Below are 22,350 nucleotides of genomic sequence, written 5' to 3'. Positions count from 1 at the left end.
TGGCTCATGCACTAAATAGCATTGGTCAAAGAATTGGTGTCATGGGTCAGGACTTAAGAGTGAAAGTATGCAATAAAATAAGGTGTAAGACTTGCAAAAGGGCAATACAGAATATTCATGAAATCTGGAGGGAAAGCTGAAGGCTAGCTTGGTCTTGTCATTAATGGTTGTGGATTATCTCCAGCCTTCCATATATTTAAATATGTATCTTCTTTAATAGTGTATCAGTGCTGAACAACTGGCCATAAAAGCATGGCTGTTCTCAGCAAGGAGTTGTTTAACGCTGTTTACTGTATGAGGTTTCTCTGTATCCTTCTCACTCCCTCAGGCCCAGATGGAAGAGTTCAGGCAGCTCAAGGAAGCTCTACAGAAGATGCCAAGTTTCAAAGGAGGAGGAGCTGGGAAGGGGCAGCAGCAGTTTCAGGTGCTGAAGGAGCAGCCCATGGTGCCAGCCAACAGCCAGCTGCAGCTTGTGAGGCAGAAGGTGTGGTTCTCCCAGGAAAACCCCAGGGAGGAGAGTTCTGCAGGGCTTCTGTGGGTTTTCAGCCTGGGGCTTTGAACTGGAGGGAACTGAGCTTGTTCTGTTAGAGTTTGCTCTTGTCCTTTCTTCCTTGCAGGCTTTTCCAGTCAATCAGGAGAATCGCCCTGTTGGGAACCCACTGGCATCACAAGTCTCTGGGGTTCAGAAGCAGGCGGATGGCCCTCTGCCCCAAGGCCAGAGCTCGTACAGTAACGATGGCCCAAGGCCACAGGCTAATGTGCTCCTCACCCATCCAGCCCCGCTGCAAGGTGCCAATTCCCTACCAGATGCTATGCCAGCCTGGCCAGCAAGACATGGGGATGGCCATGTCATCCGATTCACCCGGACCATGAACAGCCTACCAAATGGGAACCCCGTAAGTTCTGCGCACTCGCTGCTTGTTTTGTGTAGCCTGTGCTTTTGAAGCTCAAAACTATGATATTCGTAATGACAAGCATATGTGCATACCACTTCCCTGATGTGGAAACTGTCCTGGCCTCAGGTTTCAGACTCCTGCACACTCTTAAGAGTTTGTGGTTTGGTGTCTGGGCTCAGGCGAACGGGCTAAGGTTCTTGTTCTGGATCTTGCTGGATTTGCAAAGAGTAAATCATAAAAGCAGCACCCCTGCCTCCTGGGGTGATTGAGAGTGAGTTTATGGAAAGCAAATCTCTAAAAAAATGACAGCAATTGCAGTGTGGTTAGACTATAATTACAGTAACTATTATAATGGCAACAAGTGTAGGGTTTTTAGAGGTGGTTTTGTTGTTCCTTTTTTTCTTGGAGATTGACCTACCCAAGACAAGCTTGGGTCACATAGGATCCAAATTGTTTCCTCTTGGCTGCGTGGAAGGAGAAGCACTTCTGAATCTGTTCTTTGATAAAGGATTTTTCTGGCCCATAAGCCTGCCCAAATGCAAGGAAGATTTGCAGGTATCTGATAAAATTAGGAGCTTGTATGTATCCCAAGCGTATGCATGTGCTTTCTCTGCAGGATCTGAAGATGGTGATGAGTGTTCAGGTGAAAAGCAATGAGGAAAGCCAGGCTCCTGGATTGTCACTGTCTGATCCGAAACAACCCTCTGCAGCAGAAAAACCTCAGATACCAGACAACCACCACTCTACAGGGAACAAACAGGCACAAACGCAAAGGTTGGTGGAACAAAACCCCCTTTACTCTCAATGTTTGAGCTGAAAGGTACCATACAGGCTCATCCCCAGTCCCTCTCCTCTTGTGTTTAGTGTGGTTCCTACTTGAAAGATGGTTGAAGAAAGTGTTAGTTATTGATTCCACTGTCATCTAAATCTTGTAACTGAATGTTGCTGCCAGGTCTCCATCTCAGCTGAAGCAGAAGACTAGTCATGTTGCGGGCAATGTTGTGTGGTTGAATGCACAGGCCTCTGTGGGTGCTGTGCCGGGAAAAGAAAAAAGGCTCTTATGTTATTGGTGCATGCTCTGTAGGCTGCCTTTGTATTTGATCTGTGTGTATTTAAAGTGTTTGTGTGGGGAGGAGAAAGAAAGAAGAGCTACTGCTGAGTGAGATCAGCTCTGCATGGATCTCCTACTAGCTAGAGGAGAAGGGTGGGAGGGGAGTATGAACTGACTTCAAGGAATCTCTTCCCTGTCAGTGACGGTGACTTAAAATATCCTATTTTGTTTAGCAAACTGAAGAAATGCTGCATGACTGAAGCGACCCATCTGCAGCAGCCAGGGAGGCTAAAAATTCCCGCTGTATCTATAAATAAGAGGCATTAAGTTGTATATTTGAGCTGCAATTTGCTCATTTCTTTTCCACTAATTAATCAGTAATCTGCCAAAATCTGCAGGAACAACCAGACCTTGAGATCTGAAAGCTTCTCACCTCCGAGGTTGTATGGTAATCTAAAAGCAGCAGGCAACCAGGCCCTGTTAGGTACTAGTTTTTTCTGGTTTTGCTTCTAGTGAAAAGACAAATTCCCAAACTGTATTCTCTCTTCTGTGTTTTCTTGTTTTCTTTCCTCCCAGGGAATGGAGCTTGGGTTCCTGTTGCTAGTGCATTTCTGAGGTATGCTAGGGAATGTCCTTCACAGAGCCTGCTTAGAACCTGAAAAGTCAGACAGGTCTGAGACCTGTGATCCCAAAACTATGTTTTTTATCCAGAATGGGGTAAGGCAGTTGACAGCAGTGGTTTATGCCAGAAATAATGATGCAACCAGAATCCATCAGACAACCCAGACTTTTGTCCTCTCTATGTTCCTGCATACCCGTACATGGGATGATGTAGATCATAGCAACTTCAGCTTCATCTGGAGAAGTCAAACCAATTCAACCATATCAAGATGAGGATTAGGGTTTACAATAAAAGACTTGAAACTGGTACACGCTTCTGTTCTTGGGGTAAACGGGAGAGGAGAGCTCTGGGGAGGGGAGTCCCTTGGAAAGGGCAGAGGTTCAGAGAATGGCGTGAACCTGTCTGCTCCATGCAGGTAACAGAATGGATAATTCCTGCATCATGTTATTGTATTGCTGTGGTACTTGGGAGTCCAGTCAGGGACCAGGATCCTGTTGTACAGGCACAAGAGAAACTGTTTACTGTCTCAGCAGTACTTGCAGAAGACCAGTCTGTTTTGCAAAAGGAAGAAAATGTCCTTCTGAGGCTGCAATTCATCAAAGTCTGGCCATAATCCAAAGACTGACTCTGAAAATAGTGCTTTCTCATTTAACTTATTTATCCCGTGTGTGTCCAGGTCATATCTGCTCAGTTTACTGGAGCAAACAAGATTTAATTTATGTTTTATCTGCAGAGGAGACTTGTGGGTTTCGTTCTAAATTCAGCCTGATCCTACCTATTCTTCTCTGCCATTTTTGTTTGTTCACTTAACCCGTAATCTTCCCAGGTCAGAGACTGTGCTTTGCATATTACTTTAAAGGGCAATGTCCTCTCCATAGTGTTTTGATAGATAACATCTGCATGGACACACAGGGTAACAGCACAGAGAGTATTCTGCCTTTTTATAGGGAAGGACTTGGGTGGGTGTAACTGAAGGTGGAGGTTGAAGTTGTGGTGGCAGAATGGCCTTTCCTCAGCTACGTAAAGCCCAGAGGGGATACTGGCACAGAGTAGTGAAACATAAAATGCAAATACTGGATTTGTTCGGAGAATTATTTCTGCAAGGACAGGGATTGTGGTATGTCTGTTGTGCTTTTCTTTTCCTGGATCTATCATCAAAAAATGACTGAGCAGCTGGAGGCTGTTATTTACACTGCATGAGATCTGTGATAAGGAGTGCATGAACCAACTTTCTCCAGAAGGTGACAATGCCAAGAACAATATCAAACCACCGTAGAGTACAAAGAGACCATGCATCCAATGCCAAGAACTCTTGCATTGGGTGGCTGAGACCAGCAGATTCCAGATGAGCTCTTGATGGCCAATTTCTATTTTGATCATTTTATAATGGGGAAATCTGAGCTGAAGGCTGGGTTGTGATTTTTCTTACTGAAAGTTTTGTGTGGTGGTAGTATGCTGGCTTTAAAAAGCTGCTAAACCTAAAGCCATTTGTCCTTTTGCAGCAGTTAAAAACTTAAATGTCTTAAGTAGACTTTTAAATCAGCTCACTCATGTAGCAGGACAGGCTAGGCCAAGCAGTAGTCCTGCTTGAAACTGGTGGTAACTTACTCAGGTTACAAGTTTTTGGTTTAGTCACTTCTGAGAGTCCATATTACTGGGATTTCATCCCTTTCTTTACCCTTTGTTTCTCGAGGTGTCCTTGAGTAAGGATATTTGCAAAGAAAACATTCCCTGTGAGACAGCTCTGCCTTCCAGGCTTTTCAGGGGTTAACTCAACCTAATATGAAGATCTTCTGTTTCTTTGACCTCCAATTCATTCCTGTGCAGTGGAATGGTGTTATGCTACTAATTACTCTGCTGCTGAGCCTCTGGTTGGGTATCCACATGAGCGGTGCTATTGCTGTAGGCAGAGAAGCATTAATGAAAAATGTGTTACATTTGGCATATACCTTGATATCAAGTACTTGTCCCTCTGATGAGACACTTCTGGTAAGAAGGAAGCAGACACAGATACTGATGCAGACATCAGGAGAAGTGTATTGAGGTGGAACCATTACAAAGGAAGGAGTTCCTGACCGTGGGTGCCTGAAATGCGTTGCCTGAACTCTCACAGATAGAGCTGTGTATGAATAATTGATTTTTCAGGTCAGTAGATGGAAGAAAACATGTTGGGGGGGGAGGTAGAGATAGGAAAAGCAGTAAATCATATTGGAATATATCTTCCATCACTGAATGAAGAAACAAAACACTTTTTCCCATGTTTACCTGAAAAAAAAAAAAAAAATCAAAACAATACGTGAATGTTTGCTTTCAGATAGTTCTGGTTTTGCTGTTTGGGTTTGTACAGCAGACAGATGAATGCTATGGAAGAGTTTTATAAGTAGATGCAGGTTAAAGTATCCATCCCAGCTGCAAAGATTTATAAAGAGCTTGTAGCTTTAAAAAAAAACCCCTATCAGACAATGGAAATTGTCAATTTTGTACTGCAGCTTTCCTGTTTATTTTGAAAGCTTTTTTTTCTCGTTACAGGCCAAAATTCTATAGTCTTACTTCAGTAGCATCTTCATTTTTTAAATTAATTTGGAACAAGAAAGAGGACTTATGTTTTTGATATTTTTTGAAAAACTTAGTTTATTTGGGTATGTGTGAGGCATGACTCAGTATCTATTTAGAATTGGAGTTTATTGCTATGTGGATATGTTACTGTATCGTATGAATAATATTAAAGCAGTTCTACAAAAAATTGTGTTTATAAAGCATGACTTACTTGGTACCTATATGGCATATTAAATGGTCTCTCTCAATCAGATATCGCAGTAACTAATACAATCTGCTAGCTTTGCCAAAAAGTTAAATTAGGACAAACTTTTGCATGTGTTGGAGGTTTTTTTTCTTTGCTTGCTATTATGAAATAACATTGTGTAATGTCTCTCGATATACTGAGGTGGCGGGGGGTCTGTTTTGTTTTGTATCCTTGTTTGCAGCTGGAAAGACATAGTTAACAAAGTGAATGCCCAGATGGATGAAGAGCAAGTGCACAGTTACCCAAAGAGCCCTCATTTTGATCCCAAACCTGGGCACAAGATGCAGGAAGGCAGCCCACAGCCACCCAGTCAGAAGAGAGGGGAAGAGCATCAAATAGCTCATCAGGAAGGCAAGAAGGAAAGGACGGATGATGAGGAACTTGAAATGGGTATGGTTTCCCTAATCCTGTGCTGCACAGTACTCATTTATTGCTAATCAAGGTGGGGAGCGAGAAAAGCTTTCTGTGTTAACAGGAAGCCTTACGGCTCTTGAAAAATTCTTGTTCTTCTGTTGTCCTTGGTCAAATGCAAAGCCTGGACCATTTTCCATTTCTGTTCCCTGTTGTCCTGCGTCCTCACACGTTTCTAAGGTAGTGGACTCAACATCTGTGTAAGTTAAGTCAATTCTCTCTTTCCTGTGGGAGTGATGGGGAAAATGTCATTGTTTATTCCAGGACTAATCTCAGTCTCCCATCGGAATTGATTTAATATTTTTAGAAGTTGGGTTTTCTAGCTTACTCAGGGAAAAACATTTCCCAACTGTCTTTAAGGGGCTAAAAGCAAATAAATTTAAGGGCAGCTAGTTGTATTTGTCAGTCAGCCTACAGAGCACCTACAGCTACTTTAAAGTCTAGTAAGTAACTTCACTTGGTCAATTAGAGGCCAGCTCTTAGAACAGATGTTAGAATTCATCAGTCTTCTGATCCGGATCTGTTCAGACAACTGTGCGTCGACTCATTCTGCTAGTAACAGGCTGGGAGAAACATTTGACTTGGTGTAAAGTTCATCATCACATCATGAAACCAACTGATGAATAATTCATTAGGTTATGCATGTGAGAGCAGAATCTTTGCCTCACTTTCCAGGTGAGGTTTATCAATGGGCCTGAAATGATGGTCACATGTGAGTGGCAAAATGAGCAAACAATTAAATAACTGTTTGTGTTGTGTGAAACAACAGAAAAAAGCTGTAAAATGACTAGACCTCTCAGAAGATTACAGCGGATAGGTGGGGGCTTGAAGTGCTTCCATAGGTCCAGTAACAAAGGGAAGGTTGACTTAATTGCAACTGTATGTCTACAAGTATAAGAGGGAAGCTACAAACTTCTTTTGGAAGCAAATAGGGAAGACATCAAAAATATACTGTAGTAAGCCAGTGGAGAGCTAAAGTGGGCTTTTGAGCAGAGGTATCCAGTCTGAGAATCTGCAGAGATGCTCTGCTGTGCTCATGGGGACAGAATATACTTTGTAAACAGATTTCTTTGCTGCAGACAGACTCTACCATCAATTTCTTTTGTATATATGGAAATAACTTGTAAGATCTGAGAGGCAGCTAGTTACCTTCGTCAGAAAGAGACACTGAAATACAGATCTGACTAATGCTAGTTCTGTATGTTGCTGGACTGAGGTAGAATGACTAAGTAGGTGGCTTTTCATGTGGCTAGCTTTTTGCTGCAGTCTTGAATGCAGTAAGGCAGGAAAGCTGGGAGCTGAGACTCCTGTGAGGATCTCATTTGAAATGTTGAATTGTGTCCTGTTAAATATTATAAAGATGGTCTCAGCCTGCGTTTTTGACAATGGATTTTTGGCTCTGGATTTGGAACAGAGGAGGGATGTCACGGGGCAGAGATGAAGCTCAGTGGTTCTAACTGAATCTTGGATCAAAAGGCTGAAATCACCCAAGATGGGTGATTTCCTCCCAGGCTACTGGCTCAGCTCACTCTGTGCAGGTGAAGTCTTCCCTTACAGAACAGCAACAGTTAGGTGACAGCAAATGTGCATACAGGTGCCTGTTTGGAGAGGAGGTTTGGTATTCCCGTGCTTTCCCACAGCTATGTTTAGCTGCTATTTCATGTTTTGCTGACCTGATTTTCAGCAAGTCCCCTTAGAGGACCTGAACTAATTGAATTCTACCCTGAAAAAAAAAAAAAAAAAGGCCTCATGACAGGTATAAGGGGGTGAGAAGACCAATAGCCCTTGACCTCTGTGTCCTAATTAGAATTAACAGCCAAAGTAATGACTTGACTGCCCAGGCTGTGCTGCTATCCAGTTGGGAGCACTGTTGTCTCACGGGCTCTGTTAATGTTTTGGGGAGAAACGCTCAGCCAGGGTGATGGCAGACAGAGCAGCGAGTGCCAGAGCTGGGGCACATCAGAGCTGTATCCAGTTCAGGGTTAGGATTAGGCCTTTATTTAGTTGAAAGCAAAGGCTGTATTTTTCTCTTCTTACTACTCTGCTCCTGCCTTGACTATCCCCGTGCCTGGCACAAGAACCTTTCCTTTTGTTCTTGCCAGTGGAGGGGAAGGTGGCACCGACGTGCTGGCCTCCCGTGGTCTGGTTCGGCTCCCAGCGATGGTCTGACTGGCTGGGTTGCTGCTCTAGATCCTGCCCAGACTTAAAACTGGCATGAGGGAAAGACGAATCTTAATATAGGTTAGGGGCTGAATTCAGAGCTGGTTTCTGGCTTTGTGTCATCCAGTAAATTATGGGCATGCTTCAACATAGGCTTACACACCAGCCTTGGGGACAAGGAAGCAGTTTTGGCAGCTGTAGGAGCATAGTGCTGATTTGCCCTGAACTTGCAAATATTTTCCTCTGAAAACATATGTAGAGCATTGTCTTCTTCAAGCTGCAGGCGAAGCTCTACTTGGCATAAACTTAATACAGCTGCTTCCCAACAGTGGGCATCTTAACTGGTGACACTGGCTTTTGAAAGAGTACACCGGTAACTGTCCCTTTTCCTTGCAGATGCAGGAGTGATTGAGAGGGAGGAAAACTTGAATTCTCAGAAAGAGACTGTTGTCCAGGAACCAATGGTAAGTAATGCCATCATCTGGATGCAACCATAGCTCTGAATAAGAATCCAGCTGTGTAATTTAAGTCGATGCTTTCCCAGAAGTTTCTATAGCATGCAGCTCCAACCTTCTGGGTTCTGGAGGGATTCAGAAGGATAAAGAAGACTGGGGGTTTTGTTTTTATAACCACTAACATGCTTGAAGAAAGGTGCTACTGAAGTGCTACAAGCCAGCACTTTCTGCTTGCTGGTGAAGGCAGAGAGCCTTCTGTCTCCCAAGGGAATATCCTGCTTGGTATTCATTCACAAGAGGCTTTTCTCGTCCAGCTGCCAGATGATGCTGCAGATCCTGCCCAGGATCCCAATAACCAAGGTGAGGATGAGTTTGAGGAAGCTGAGCTGGAGAGGCCTGACTTTGAAGAGAAGGTGGGAGGTTTGGAGAAGTTCAAGGAGCCCAGCATGAAAGAAGAGTCTAAGGAGAAGCCACTGAAGGTGACTGGCATGAGGGCAACCAGCAGGGGCCAGGGAGAGATCCCAGTTATGAATGGGGGGAGTCAGAGAGCTGAAGGGCTCAAATGAAACCATCATGGTCCTGGATGGATCCATAATCCCACTGCAAGGCTAAGGCAGGCAGGCAGGAGAAGCCTCTTCCTCAGTGAGAATTGATGGGCTGGTCAGTGCTGGAACTTGTTCTGGCCCTGTCCTCTCTGCTTGTTGAAGTCAGCCCTAGCATTTGCAGCACCTACACGGCTGGAGAGAGTTGAATAGGCGATGGCTCATTCCACAGCTACTACTGCAGAGGTGCTGTATCTTTTCAAGCACTTGAGACCCCAAAACCAGAGACAACAGTATGGGCTGACACTCGGGGTCTGGTCGGTGCAGCCATGGCTGTTCCTGGGGTGGGTATGCAGCAGGCTCTTGGCAGCAGTGACAACATGTGAGAATTCTGCCTCCTTGTCTGCCTGCTTGCAGATGGAATCCATTTATTTTGCAAAGTGTTTCTTGCTGTCTGAAGCCAGACTCTGCATCAGGGAAATGTTAGCTTGTTTTGACAAGCAGCTGAGTGTTGCTTGTTTTAAAAAGGAGTGTTTTATCTGTCAGGCTCTAAAATCATGATTAATAGTGAGGTTTAAAAAAAAAAAAAAAAAAAAAAGGAGAAATCCAGGCCAATGAAATCAAAGAGATGCTGGCACCAACAGAGCAACACCTCCTTAAGATTAGAGAAAATGTGGAAAGAATTAGTGACATAAATACCTGACTTTCAGATAGGGCTGTGCTGTGTTCCCTAGAGCTCTGCCCTAAATAACTTGCAGATTCCCTGCAGTTCTGGGACTTGATGCAACAGCAGCATGTGTGAGGGACCTTCCTGCTGCAGGCAAGGCCTCCCTCTCCACACTGGAAGGAGCTGGGCAGTTGCTGCCAGCGGGTGGGAAGAGAGACTGGATAGAGAAAGTACAAATGGACTTTAGGTTGCCTCATTGTCTCTCTTCTGCCCCCTGATTCCTGACCTCTCTTCCAGACCTGGGGCTCTAATGCAAGGGAGTTGTATACCTGTCAGGGAACAGAAGTAGGTTGGGTCACTGTCAACAGTGTCTGATTTTCTGTATTTTTCAGGATGCTGGCAGACCTGCCAAGCCCGGGGAAGACCCAATGGATGACTATCAAGAAGATCAGGAGCAAGAAATTGTACGACACCAAGGTTCTTCCTCTTTCCCTCTCTGGTGTGATTGTTACCTGGGTATGTTGGTAGCCAGGAGCTGAGTATGACTCAGCTTTTGGGAAATCAGATGTGAGCACTGACTTAAGTTTTGTCTCTGCCTGCTCACTGAGGTGGGTCTCCAGAACAAACCTGGAGCCCACTTACCTCTGCTCCCTTTTTAAGGTGTTCAGAGTACCCTTTATGCTCTATCTCCCCTCCTCATTTCTTTCTGCAGCAGTTGAGCTGTGAGATGCTTACTGAGCAGCAGCTGGGGTGAATTACAAGCTGTGCTGGTGCAGCTGGGCAAGATCAGTAGGTGTTTCTCCAAGCATCACCCTGGGTTTACTCCTGTGGTGAGATATTGACTGGAGCCCTGTAGTCTGCTGCTGCACAGGTCCTACTGGGTCTAGTCTGTGTGTCTGTGGAAGAGCTGGGGAGAAGTACACCAGTACTTTGAGAAGGGTCACTGGGTTACATCTATCAAGTCAAACAAAAGTATGGGTGGCAGAAGAATGTGACATCCCACCCCCAACGCAAGTGTAGGAGGGTGGTACATTGGTTGGGACACAGTTGCCAGGAAGCCACTGCTCCTGTTTGGCTGAAAACAGATATTATTGCTGTGTCTCAGAGCCCCAGGACTACTGTAGTCAGCGGCAAGTTGGCATTCCTCTAGGAGAAAGATTGGAGGCCACCAAAGATTGAGAGCATGATTACTAGTGAGGATCATCCTGGTGCCTTCTGGCTCATGTAGATAGAAGTGAAGGATCCTCTTCCAGTCTTGTTCATCCTCACCTTGCCCTTTGTGAGTGGCTGCTGCAGGCTTTTTCTGCGGCTTCTACATGATTGCTGAGGAATTGGGGGTTTGGGCTGCCTGCTGGGAATAAGGGGCTGGGGGAATATGGGGTGGGAAGAGCAAAGTTGATGTCAGAAGCTATCCTTGCCCTAGGTATAGAACCTGGCTTGTACACAGGGTAGTTGGACCTAAAAGTGCCAACGGAGGCTGTGCTGGCTGCTGCACATGGTGGGTGGGATTTGTTACAGCTTTATATGTGTTGTATGTATGATATCATCTTCTACTCGTGTAGCAGTGACAACAGGCTGAGATGTCCAAATGGCACTGTCATGCCAGGATATTAAACATGCTTCAAATGAACAGGCTGATTATGGCAACACAGGCTTCTTCCCTCTGTGTCTTGGCTAAGTGACTCGCCAAGGACACCTAAAGGTCCCTGGCAGAGATGGATTCTTCCCTGTTTTCCTGAGTTTCCCAAGCTGGGCTGGTATGGTAGAACAGCTATACTTGGAAGCAGCATGGTGTGCTGCTAGGTAGGGTCTCCTTTTTGAGGCCTTGCTGATTTTTTCCTTCCTGGCTGTTCCCTCTGCACCCAGGAGGATCATGGAGGTGAGGTGGATGACAATGATGACCTGGAACTTGTCCAAGACCAGAAGGACCGTGCAGGCATACAGGGAGCTGATGGCAAGAAGGACGACTACTACTGAAAGATGCTGAAGGAAAATGGAATACGCTAGGAATGAGGGGATGGGAACTCCTCCTGGGAACTGGCTCCTGTATTAAACACTGCTCAGAACAAAGGCCAGAGGAGATAACTCTCTTCACAGGCACTGAGCAGGGTGCTTGCAGATGTGCATTACATCGACGTGTGTGGGGCCATTGATGCCTCTCCCGTTAATAGCATGGAAGTGCTCTCGGACTGTAGGAATGATTTTATCCTGCTGCTTCTCTTAGAAGCACTTTTTGATTTATTGTGTTCTTCACCCTCTTGTTTCCCCTATCCCCTCCCAAGCTGGAGAGTTTTTCTTATTTTTTTTTTTTTTTAACACCCTGGGTCAGCAGAGGGATGCCTGAACTGGTCCTTGGACTTACTTGAGTGATTGCTAATACAAAGGAATCTGTCTTCATAAAATATTTTGCTCAGTAGTGTTTCTTTAAAACTTCCTTTGCTCCCATCAGAGTAAGGTGGGGAGAGGAAGTTATCCTGCTTTTTGTCTGGAGTAATGCAAGGGTGATAGCTAACCATGAACATCAACAGAAATGACCATGTGCCGGCCAGTGTGTGTGTGTGTGTGTGTGTATGAATGACTGGATCCTCTGCCTGCTGCAGAGATACTTCCCAGTGACTGAGAGTGGAACCCTGCAGAGTTCTCTTTCCTTGGATTTGAGCTGTGACTGTCCTGCTGGGCTTGGAGCCTCCACATCTAATACTGTGCATCTTGACATTGCTGCTGCACCCTGGGTTCCTGGAGGTGTGGGCTGGCCTGAGCCAAGACAGGCTCATCTGCGATGGCGACAGGGACTGCCACCCACAGAAACAACTGCAACCCTGCAGAAACCTCTGTAGGTCAGCAGCTGTGGGGAATGAAGCACTTCATGGCACAGCTGCCTGTCCCTCTGATGGGATATGCTATTTCATGTAGCATATTGCTGCTGTGGATGCCCCCAGTGGGACACAAACAGTGTCTAGGAAGGGCCAGAGTATCCCCTGCTTAAAGCTTTCAAATGCAAGCAGCAGGATGGGAGCGTATATCCACTTGTGTGATGGGTGTGTTTGCTCAAACGTTATTACTATTTGGGATGCAGCTGCAGCATCCCAGCAGGGCTACTGCCCTCCTCAGGCTGTCGGCAGAATGTTTCAGAGCATGTCCCAGCCTTACATCTGCCTCTCAGACCCATGACCTCCTCCCGCTCTGTCTTCCTGACATACACTCAGCTTCTGGCACCTCCCTAGGGTGCCCAGGTTGTTCAGGATTCCCAAGCAAGCATGAAAGGCTTGTGAAGGATTAAATTTGGTACACAGGAGGGGGAAAAAAAAAAAAAAAAGTAAGGAAGAGTATCATGATGGTAGATATGAAGGAATATTTGGAGCCTGACTAATGCAATTCCGTCCTGTTCAGCTTCTTTCCAGTCTCCCAGCATTTGACAGGGAGCTAAGATAAATTTTGCTCCTTCTAGACAGGTCGGGTATTTAATCAGCAAGTTGGGGGGGTATTTCTAGTGTTTTGTTAATTCAGTAGATTGTGGTGCTTTACTCAGACTCCAAAACACATCTTGCCTGACCTCAGATAGAAAGAGGGAATGAGTCAGCTGGAGTCCCTGGAATTTAAAAGGGAGGCAGCTGAAAGGAGAATGGGCTTAATCATGAGATCTCAAAGCCTTTGACCTGGTTTAGTCATACGAACAGGGCAGAGCTGTCACATCTCCTACCTTGTGCAAGACCCGTGCATCTGAGCTGTCTTCTGCTTCCTCATCACCGTGTCGGAAGTCCTGGACTCTGGGACCTCACTCATCAACTGCAGCTTGTGGTTGAATGTCATGACCTGATAAAAGATCAGATGAGAGATTTCTGCTCCCTAGTTGACTTAGTTCAGCTTTTTTAATCCCTTGTTTTGGGGCATATTTTGTAAGCACTTTTAGACACTTTGAAAACCAATATTTATCTCCCAATAAACTAGATCTTTTTTATTCTGGCAGTATTGATTTTTTTTTTTTTCCTTCAACTGGTTCTAATGGAGCTTGAAATTAACATGTTATAGGACTTTCTGGTTCTTTGTTTTTATTCTGCTTGTGTTTCTTACCAGCACAATCAGCTGTGCAGGTCAAACTCGGGTGTATTCGAGTAGTCAATGTGGTTGGCTCTCTGCTTTGTATGGAAGCAACAGGAACTCTGCTTTTCCAGATGCTGCCCTTTCGAGACCTACAGCATCAAGTCAGATGGATGGTACTGCTGGTTATTATGGAGTCCAGTAGAATCATGTTGTTAGGACCTCACACACCTGATCTACTGCTTGCTGGAATTGGGGAGGATGTATTTGTGTACCGAGACCGTGAGGAGCCTGATTGCAATGGTTTTAAACTGTGTGTTCCAAAACCATGTGAGGATGCGGAACTCCTCTCAGGTGAATACTGATGATACTAGCTTTTGTGATGACGTGAGTTGAGAGCACTCCTAACTACAGAGTTCTGTTTGCAGCCGTGCCTAGACAAAGTTAAGGAAGTCAAAGACAGAACACCCCAGCCAGGGTCACTGTAGAGCTGTTTGTCAGCAGCAGTTCAGCTGCAACCCACCACTTACGATGAGCCTTCTCAGGCCTGGAAATGAACATTCAATCTGCAGAGCATTCTCTGTGTGCAGCTTTTCTTCTTTTTCTCCCGGCTTTCTTCTGGATCAGAAATCTGAGAGAGGTCCAGCTCTTATTTAAATTAAGCTATTTCATTTGAGAGCTTCAGCAAAACCCCAATTTATAACTAGGTTCCTGATCTTTCCATTTTGTGTGACTCCCTAGAAGCCTACTTTAAGTGTAGAGGTACCCAGGCCTCAGTGTGTGCACAGATCTCCTGAGAAGACAAATGCTGTTGTGGGGATTCTCTACTCATCATACTGTTTGTTATCTTTGTAGGCAGAATAAGCAAAGGTGCCAGAGGCAGAACAGCAGCCAGAGGCTGTTCCAGGGAGTCTAGGAAAAGGTCTATTAGCCAAGTGCCATAGCTCCTCATGTAGCCCTCTAAGGAGCTCACTGCAAAACTATAACAGATATCCAAAATGACTTGAAATGCTTAATGCTGCATTAGTGCTTTATATTACCAACCTTGCTGTATGATGCAATACTTCTCAGCCACCACTGTCTGCTATAAATAGCACATTCAGAAGAGATTAGCTGGAGTTGCAGTTTACCAGTTCAGGTGCATCCTGATCAAAAATGCCACTGATTCTCAGCTGGGCTGGTAAGATGTTATCGTTTCACAGTTCAGTGCAGGATCAATGACCCACACAGTCTGTGGCATGAGCTCCAAACCTGCGTGCCCAAGCTGCTCCCGTGAGATATGTAGTACAGCTCTGTCTGCTGAATCTCATTCACTCCTCTTCTGTGTGTCTCAGCCTGTGATTGTTAAAGAGTATGTAAGTTCCGACCTTGCTGGAAGTGAATCAAGTGCTGGAAATAGAACCCCGGTGGGGGTGCGACTGCATGCTGATTCAGAGAGACTGCAGGAGCTATCTAAATTAGGAGGCAAATTCTCTGCTTTTGCATGCCTAGGATGAGTAATTCTCAAAGTTATGACTTGAAGCAACTCAGCCCTAAATGTAAAGCTCCCTGCTAGGAGAATACTTTAGCAACCGTATGTCGCACGCTGCCCGTAGCTGAGAACTAAGCATCACTGCTCTAGGGACAATCTGCCCTGGCTGTGTCCAAGACTAAAATTAGCAGTGTTGCATAAATTCGTTTGCTGTGGGTGGTTAGCGCTTTCTTGTCTGGTCTATAGCAAGTTGCCCCCATTTTAATACTAGTTCACTGTTTCCTCTAACGGGATGAAGCGGGAGACAATAAACCCAGTGGAGGAGAACCAGAAAAGCAGAAAACCTGTGGTGTTGAGTCTGTCTGAAGGCCTGTAAGGCAATATGGGATGCTACTGATTTTGATATGCTGCCTGGGGGGTTGACTGCTTAAAGCAAATAATAGTGTTTCGCCTGAGGGGTGAACTGTTGGAGCAATATACCGGAGAAGTCCAGGCTGAGTTTTATTGCAGACTGGGGCACAGAAGGAGGTCTTAGGAAACAGCTGGATTACTAAGAGAGAAAACAGTGAGACAAAGTATTCATATGAAGCCAGTGCTGGCAAACTGGCGAAGCCAAAGCTTGTCTCTTGCATAAATAATTGTCTTCTGCTTAGAGACATAGTGCAAGGCCAGAGGACGCAGTCCAGGATAATGTGTAGTTAACATGTAGTGTTGTTACAAATTTTTTTGGTGGGTTGCTCTTTATTTTCCTTTGGACTCCAGCAAGATGATGTAGATGAGATTTCTGTAAACATATTTCCACGGGTTCACGTGATGCCAGAGTATTAAGTGGTTTGGCCACATCTTTAGCCAGATGATGAGAATTAATAGTACGTTCTGTGCCCTTACAAATAAAGGCATGGGTGAGGAAAACATACGCCTATAGATTAGTTAAATGAAATCTGTTTAATGAAGCCTACTTCTCTGAAATCCACTTCTTACTTGGTAAACCTGTTCAGGATTATTAGGCTTTTAGGGGTTAAAATGGGACAATCTACTAGGAGCTTAATGAGATGTTTTCTCTAAGACATCTGAAATAGTTGGAGGAGAAAATGCTCTAAACCCTTGTATACTGTAGGTGTGAACTGTGTGTATATCCCCAAACCAAGAATGTCTTCTCATTTCTAATTACATCTATGACTTGCTTAAGAGTAACAGTTGTTTTTTAAAGATGACTATTGTTCATATTCTACATGATTTGAGTGAGACTGGATGAGGTGAAATTCAGGGATTAAATACGAATCTAACCTAGACTGATGGAGTGTAGGCCTGCCAGGGAATGAACTTCCTTCAGTGCCAATTGCTGCTTTGCCCCTCACAGTAATAGATGTCTTTTCACCTCAACCCACATCTCTCTCCGTGCCATTTTATACTTGACCACCTCTGGAGAGAAGCTTGCCAATTTTGCTGAACTCTCTGTGCTGCTTTAATGTTAGAGAGTATCAACATACATGGAAAAAATGAGGTAGGTGTAAGTATCGCTGACAGCGGTTGGCGTGTTCATACCCTTGTATTCATGCGCCTGAAGAAAAATCTGGAAATCAAAGAAATATGTGTTTATCCAGATGTCTGGTTGTAAAGAAGACTGTGGGGCTCCAGTTCAGGGGTACACCTATAAGCCAAAAATTCTGAGGATGACACTGATGGCACAAGGATATATTCAACAGCTTTCACGATTGTTTAGGTCACTTCAGTGTTCTGTTCAACAACGAACCTGTTCCAGCCTATAATCACAGAACCAGTTATTCTGCTCATAATATGTAAATGGCCAAATCGAAGTCAGTGTGCAGGAACACTACTGCCTTCCATGAGTCAGAGGTTCAGGAAGAATATAATTATCTATTCCAATCCCTGCTAACTTTGGCAGTTGTTCTGGGAAAGACATTTGAGGCTTCCACAGCTTTCCATGAAATGAGGTATCTGGGGTTAGCTTGTTTTTCCCTCTTCTACAACTTCAAACAGAAATATGGAATTAAGTCCAGAGCTAAGTGATGTTTAAAGAGGCAAAACTGGCTTGGTCTGACTCCAACCATCTGCTGGACACCCACCCATCTCTTGGGAAGGGCTGTTGGATCTTCAGCTTTTGCATCCTGGCTGGACTTTCCGCAGGTAAGTTTGCCTCAGCCACCAAGAAGTGCCTTCAGCAGCACAGCACCTCCTGTTGTTCTGTGATACCAAGTGTTTTCTGAAGAGAGAAGCCATTACTACAACTTTAGCATCCTTTTCTATGCTGATCCTATTTTTCCATTGATTCCTATTGATGCCTCTTGGTATCAAAAGAGATTTCTAGCAACTTTCTGTAGGCTAGTAGACATCTGCCAACATTAAATTTTGTTAAAAACTAGATGTGGAAATAACTTATAATACTTGGTATTGTTAAATTAGGTTCAAAGGTTTCCTTGAACTATATACTTTAAAAAGGCAAGTCTTTCAGACAGGAAAAGGTGTCCATTTGGTCATGTTGATGGTTCAATGCATCAGAACACAAAACTATTTAAATGAGTACCACATTGCTGCAAATTACACTTTGTATATATTCAAGTAACACCTTCAATGAAGTCCAAGGTGTATGATTTGGGTTTGTTTTTTGTTTAGGCTATGAAATTAAAAATGGGCTTCAGAATCTTATTTTTGTTATTTTTTAAACTTTATATAAGACAATAAACACTTTTAAAGAAAACTTGCATAGTAATGTGTAGTTCTTGTACTTCCAAGTAGGTAACACATTGGTCTCATTTTTCTTCACTGTGCTGAGGTATATTTCTAGGGTTTTTAACCATGTAACATGATAATTTTTCTATTTTACAACCTAAATATAGACAAATGCTATGAAAACTGGAACAGGACACAATGTAAAATGTGATCAAAACACAAACAAAAAACGTCGTGATTTTTCTGTGTGGAATAAAATCTGTACCTCAGAAAAGACAAGACTTAAAGCACCTCTTGGCAATTTAGCTGTTTAGAGAGTATCTTCAAACATTGCATACGTTAAATAAGTATTGTTGTTATTGTTTCATTAGAGCTCTTTTGTTTCCACATTTAGGCAAGTCTATACTTCAAGTCTTTCAAGGTCGTTCAGAAAGTGTTACGGTGTAATGCCAGGATGGAGCAGTGCTCTGCTTCCTTCAGCCCTCTTCTGTGCTGCAAACCACCTGGCTGTGGAACAAATGCAGGGATTGTGGGTTGGCCGTGCTGCAGGGAGGGAAAAATGCCATGTGTTAAAAGACAGGAGCGCGAAGAGTATCTTCTTCCTTTGGTCTCACAGACTCGTGTGCACCGGATCCCCACAGCTTTATCAGTGGGGCACTCGTGTCTTTCTCCCTGTATTAATACATCGTTGCCGAGTTTCCCTGACTGTTCGCTCCCAAAGGGTTAAAGCAGCCTAGGTTTCCCTACATAACCACGGGAAAGAAAAAAAAAAAAAAAAAAAAAAATCCACCTCACCCTCCTCTTTCTTTGAACAAGGTTTGCTTCAGCTGGCAGCGAGCTCTGCAACCTGCCCTGGACCAAATCTCCGCTGGTTGTGACACCCCCCCGGCAGAGTCACCCCTCCCGCCCGCTGAGGTCCGGCACCAGCGAGCAGTGCTCCAAGCTCCGTTCTCCCCCCGGGCCGAACCGCCGCCCTTACCGGGGGGCGGGTTGCGCAGCGCTCGGGGCACCCCAGAACCGCCCCCCCTCCCCTCCCGGCCGCCGGTCCGGAGCCGGCTGCGCGTCCTGCGCGGCGGGTGCTCCGCCAGCCCGGCGAGAGTTAACGGCGGAGCCGCCTCTCCATTGGCGGCCGGCGGAACGGCTGCGGAGCCCGCGTTTATAACCGGCGCAGGGGCACGCCGCCGCCGTTCCCGCCGGCACCGCGGCTCGGCTCCATGCCGCGGCGGCCGGCATGCCCAACCTGCTGCCGCCTTTCCTCGCCTTGCTCTGCTTCGGGGCGCCGGCGCCCGCCCTGAGGCTACCGCCGGCCGCGGGGCCAGCGCCGCCCGCCTCGCCGGAGGAGCCGTGGTGCCCGTACAAGGTGGGGGCCGAGGGGGCGGCGGGCGGGCGGCTTTGCTTCCGCACGCCGGCCCGCGGCTTCCAGTGCGCGGCCCGGGCCTGCCGCGCCCACCGCTCGCCGGGCGGCGCGTTGGTGGCCAACGTGCTGCGCAACGGCAGCGTGCTGCTGCAGTGGGGGCCGCCGCGCCCGGCCGCCGGCCTCCGCGGCTTCGCGCTCAACTGCTCCTGGGACGGCACCTACACGCGTTTCCCCTGCGACAGCGTGGAGCTGGGCGCCGCTTGCCGCGACTACCTGCTGCCGGAGGCGCACGGCAGCGTGCGCTACCGCCTCTGCCTGCAGCCGCGCTACGCGCCGCCGCGCCCCGCGCCGCCCGCCCAGTGCGTGGAGTTCCGCGTGGAGCCGGCCGCCATGCGGGATATCGTCGTCGCCATGACGGCCGTGGGGGGCTCCATCTGCGTCATGCTCGTCTTCATCTGCCTGCTGGTGGCCTACATCACCGAGAACCTCATGAGCCCGGCTCTCGCCGCGCCGCGCCGCGCCTAGGGCGGCGCTGCCCCCCACCCCCGAACGCGGGTGGGAGTGGAGCGGGGCCGGCCCCCGCGTGTGCCGGCAGCGCCCGTTCCCCCGCAGCGCGCCCGGCGCCGCCTTCCTGCGGCTTTCCGGGGAAGGGGAGCGGTTTCCCAAACTCTGCTCGCGGCGGGTTTTTGTCCCCAAGCCTCGTTCGAAGCGTTGGGGTGGCGCGGGTTTGGCGTGCCCAAACTTGTGGGATTCGAGGTTTCCTCAGTGTTGGGAGCTCTTCTTGCGCCTAGGGGGGCTCGTCAGCCTGAGCCATACGTGGTTACCGAACTCACGGGATCTCAGCGGGTTAGAAGCAAATAATGGCAAAGGTCCACAAGTGCCAGAAAAGTGTCTGTTTTTGAAAGCAAGCGGCAATTCTTACAGAGGGCCTGTTTGAGAAGACTCTTCAGAACACCCTTATTTGAAGCCTATGCGTAAATGCCCTTGCTCTTAGACATGTGCTTGAATTTTTTCCTGAGAGGGGACGTTGCTTGAAGTCAGTGGGAGAACAAAACCCATAGCTCAGTGTGTGCTTGATCCAAAGCCCACCTAAATTTCATTACTTAAGTGGGTTTTGTATCGTGCCTTATGCTGTTCACAAATTCTGGGCCCTAGACTGGCTGCTGTCCAAAACAACAGGGGTTTTCTGGTCAGCTCGAGTGACCATCAACGTCCGACACCGACTGAACCTGCTTTTCTCCCTTTAGAACTGTCATATTGGTAGTTTCCAAAAAGAGCAATGCTAAAGGGTCAACTTTAGTATGAAAATTCCATTTTGTTGTGCAAGTATGAACTGATCCTTAAAGTAAGTACAGTGTAAATGAGCACCATCACTGCCCACTGAAACCCCATCTTTTAGGAATGCTGTATGAAGCTACACTAAGGTAAAAGCGTCTTAAACACAAAGCTCACTAGTGTTGTAGCCGAGCGTTTTGAGCATAGGAACACTCCTTGTTATCTGCTCACTCAATGCTGTAGTAAGGTTTTAGCCATATTCTAGTATTAATTCTATTGTGCCTTAGTGCTGAGAATTTGTCCCATTTATATTGGTATACCTGTTCTCGTAGTCTTCATAGACAATTGTATCTCCTCTAGTGTTTTTGTCTCAAACTAGTGGTTGTTGGTTTGTTTGTTCAGTTGTTTTTGTTCTTTTTTTTAAAAAAAAAAAAACAAACCAAACTTAGGCTGATCATTACTTGAACTTTAATATATACACAAAATAGTCGGTTATCATCTGACAAGTATTTATTTAGTGAGCTGTTTTTTATTTAGTGTTGTTTGTAGTTGACTGCTGTAACAGAAGAATACTTTATATCACTCAAACTGAGCACCTAAAGCAAAAGCAGGGGAACAGATCTTCTGTAAAGGGGTATTGCTATTAAAATACATAAGTTTCATATGTGACCTGTTTGTGTAAATGTTTATCACTGGTGAATGACCTGTATGCTTTTCCTTGTGAAAATAGTTTGTGAAGTATAAACTTACTAGTAGAGGGTAAATATAGAAAGTAGATGGAATCCTTAATAAAATCCAGTATTTGTACTAATCATAATCCGTTCAGTAATTACAGAGTGGCTGAGAAACTGGAGGTCTACATTTCCTCAGGTGAAAATACCTTTTATTTGTTTGTTATTCTTACTTTGTTTTCTTTCTCACATGCAGCTGACTCTAAATTTAACAGTGTTCTCTTTTTATTAACTTGGCTATGTACTTGCTTTAAGCAGCCTGACAATATCTAGTATCACAGTAACAGGAAGATGGTGACATTCATTGATATTGAAGGATGATGTAATAATTTTTCTTTTTTTATCCCTAAGGAGATTGACTGCTTGAAGAAAAGGCAATCAGTCCTTAAGGACATTAAGACAATTTGTATCTTCTAGTGGTTTACTTCAGTGAATTTAAACAGAGAGTAAATTTGAGTCAAAGGTGTTTTAAAGATTTCAAGTCAGTCTTTCCTGTAGCCAGTTCTGCACAGGACGATTAGAGTGGCACTGATTTTGCATATCTTGTCAGCTTCTGTCAACCACTGTTACTGTTTTGTTCTTCATCTTGTCATGAATTGCCAGATGTGAAAATTTAATGTATAAATAATGAGCCTTGTACCACCTTGGCATTGACTTTAATAAATTAAGAGAACAATGAAAAGAAATTGAAACATCACAAATACTTAATGGTTTATACTTAATCTTGTTTGACACAAAGTGGGCAAATCTGCCCAAAGACTGGTCATAATGGTATTCCATTGCCTACTGCAAAATTATGACAACATTTATGGGGAAATTAAAAGAGATTTATTCTCAGAATACTTGATTTTAATTTGCTAGAGGTTTAGGCTATAGGATCACAGGGTAATTCAGGTTGTAAGAGACCTGTGGAGGTCATCTAGTTCAGCCTCCCGTTCACAGCAGGGTCAGCTGGGAGGTCACACTGGGTTGCTCAGAGCTGTGTCCAGTCTTGCCTTGAAATCCTCTGGGGACAGAGGCTGCACAACCTCTGGGCAAGCTGTTCTGCTGCATGACTCCATTGTGGTACTGTCACTGTCCATAGTTGTAAAAAACCAGTCTTGGGCTGCAGAGATCGTCTGGTCCAGCCGAAAATACTCATATCAAGCGGGAGATTGTAGCATCTGGTACAAAGAGCTGG

General features: G+C 45.5%; 2 protein-coding genes across 6 annotated transcripts in view; both read left to right on the top strand.

Moving 5' to 3' along the window:
- Positions 1-12,009, top strand: part of LOC104357882 (Golgi integral membrane protein 4) — a 36,385-nt gene extending 24,376 nt beyond the window's left edge. For 3 of the 5 annotated variants that reach the window (XM_033007563.2, XM_033007562.2, XM_033007566.2), the window contains 8 exons: positions 329-484; positions 618-896; positions 1,513-1,670; positions 5,554-5,762; positions 8,340-8,407; positions 8,713-8,877; positions 10,000-10,071; positions 11,474-12,009. In XM_033007563.2, coding sequence (XP_032863454.2) covers positions 329-484; positions 618-896; positions 1,513-1,670; positions 5,554-5,762; positions 8,340-8,407; positions 8,713-8,877; positions 10,000-10,071; positions 11,474-11,584 — 1,218 coding nt within the window. In that variant the 3' untranslated portion in view covers positions 11,585-12,009. Of the gene's footprint in view, positions 1-328; positions 485-617; positions 897-1,512; positions 1,671-5,553; positions 5,763-8,339; positions 8,408-8,712; positions 8,878-9,999; positions 10,085-11,473 lie in introns of all 5 variants that reach the window. The other 2 variants (XM_033007564.2, XM_033007565.2) reach the window with 2 other exon arrangements.
- A 107-nt stretch (positions 12,010-12,116) lies between these two features.
- Positions 12,117-21,871, top strand: FNDC10 (fibronectin type III domain containing 10). The gene has a single exon (XM_033007567.2). It carries the CDS (start codon positions 19,039-19,041, stop codon positions 19,687-19,689), a length of 651 nt encoding a protein of 216 aa, XP_032863458.2. The 5' UTR covers positions 12,117-19,038; the 3' UTR covers positions 19,690-21,871.
- Positions 21,872-22,350: the final 479 nt, after the last annotated feature.

This window comes from Tyto alba, unplaced genomic scaffold (genome assembly GCF_018691265.1).
Source record: "Tyto alba isolate M040663 unplaced genomic scaffold, T.alba_DEE_v4.0 Super-Scaffold_20000042, whole genome shotgun sequence".
In the NCBI taxonomy this organism is placed as follows: domain Eukaryota; kingdom Metazoa; phylum Chordata; class Aves; order Strigiformes; family Tytonidae; genus Tyto; species Tyto alba.
This window is presented reverse-complemented; position numbering and strand designations above follow the sequence as displayed.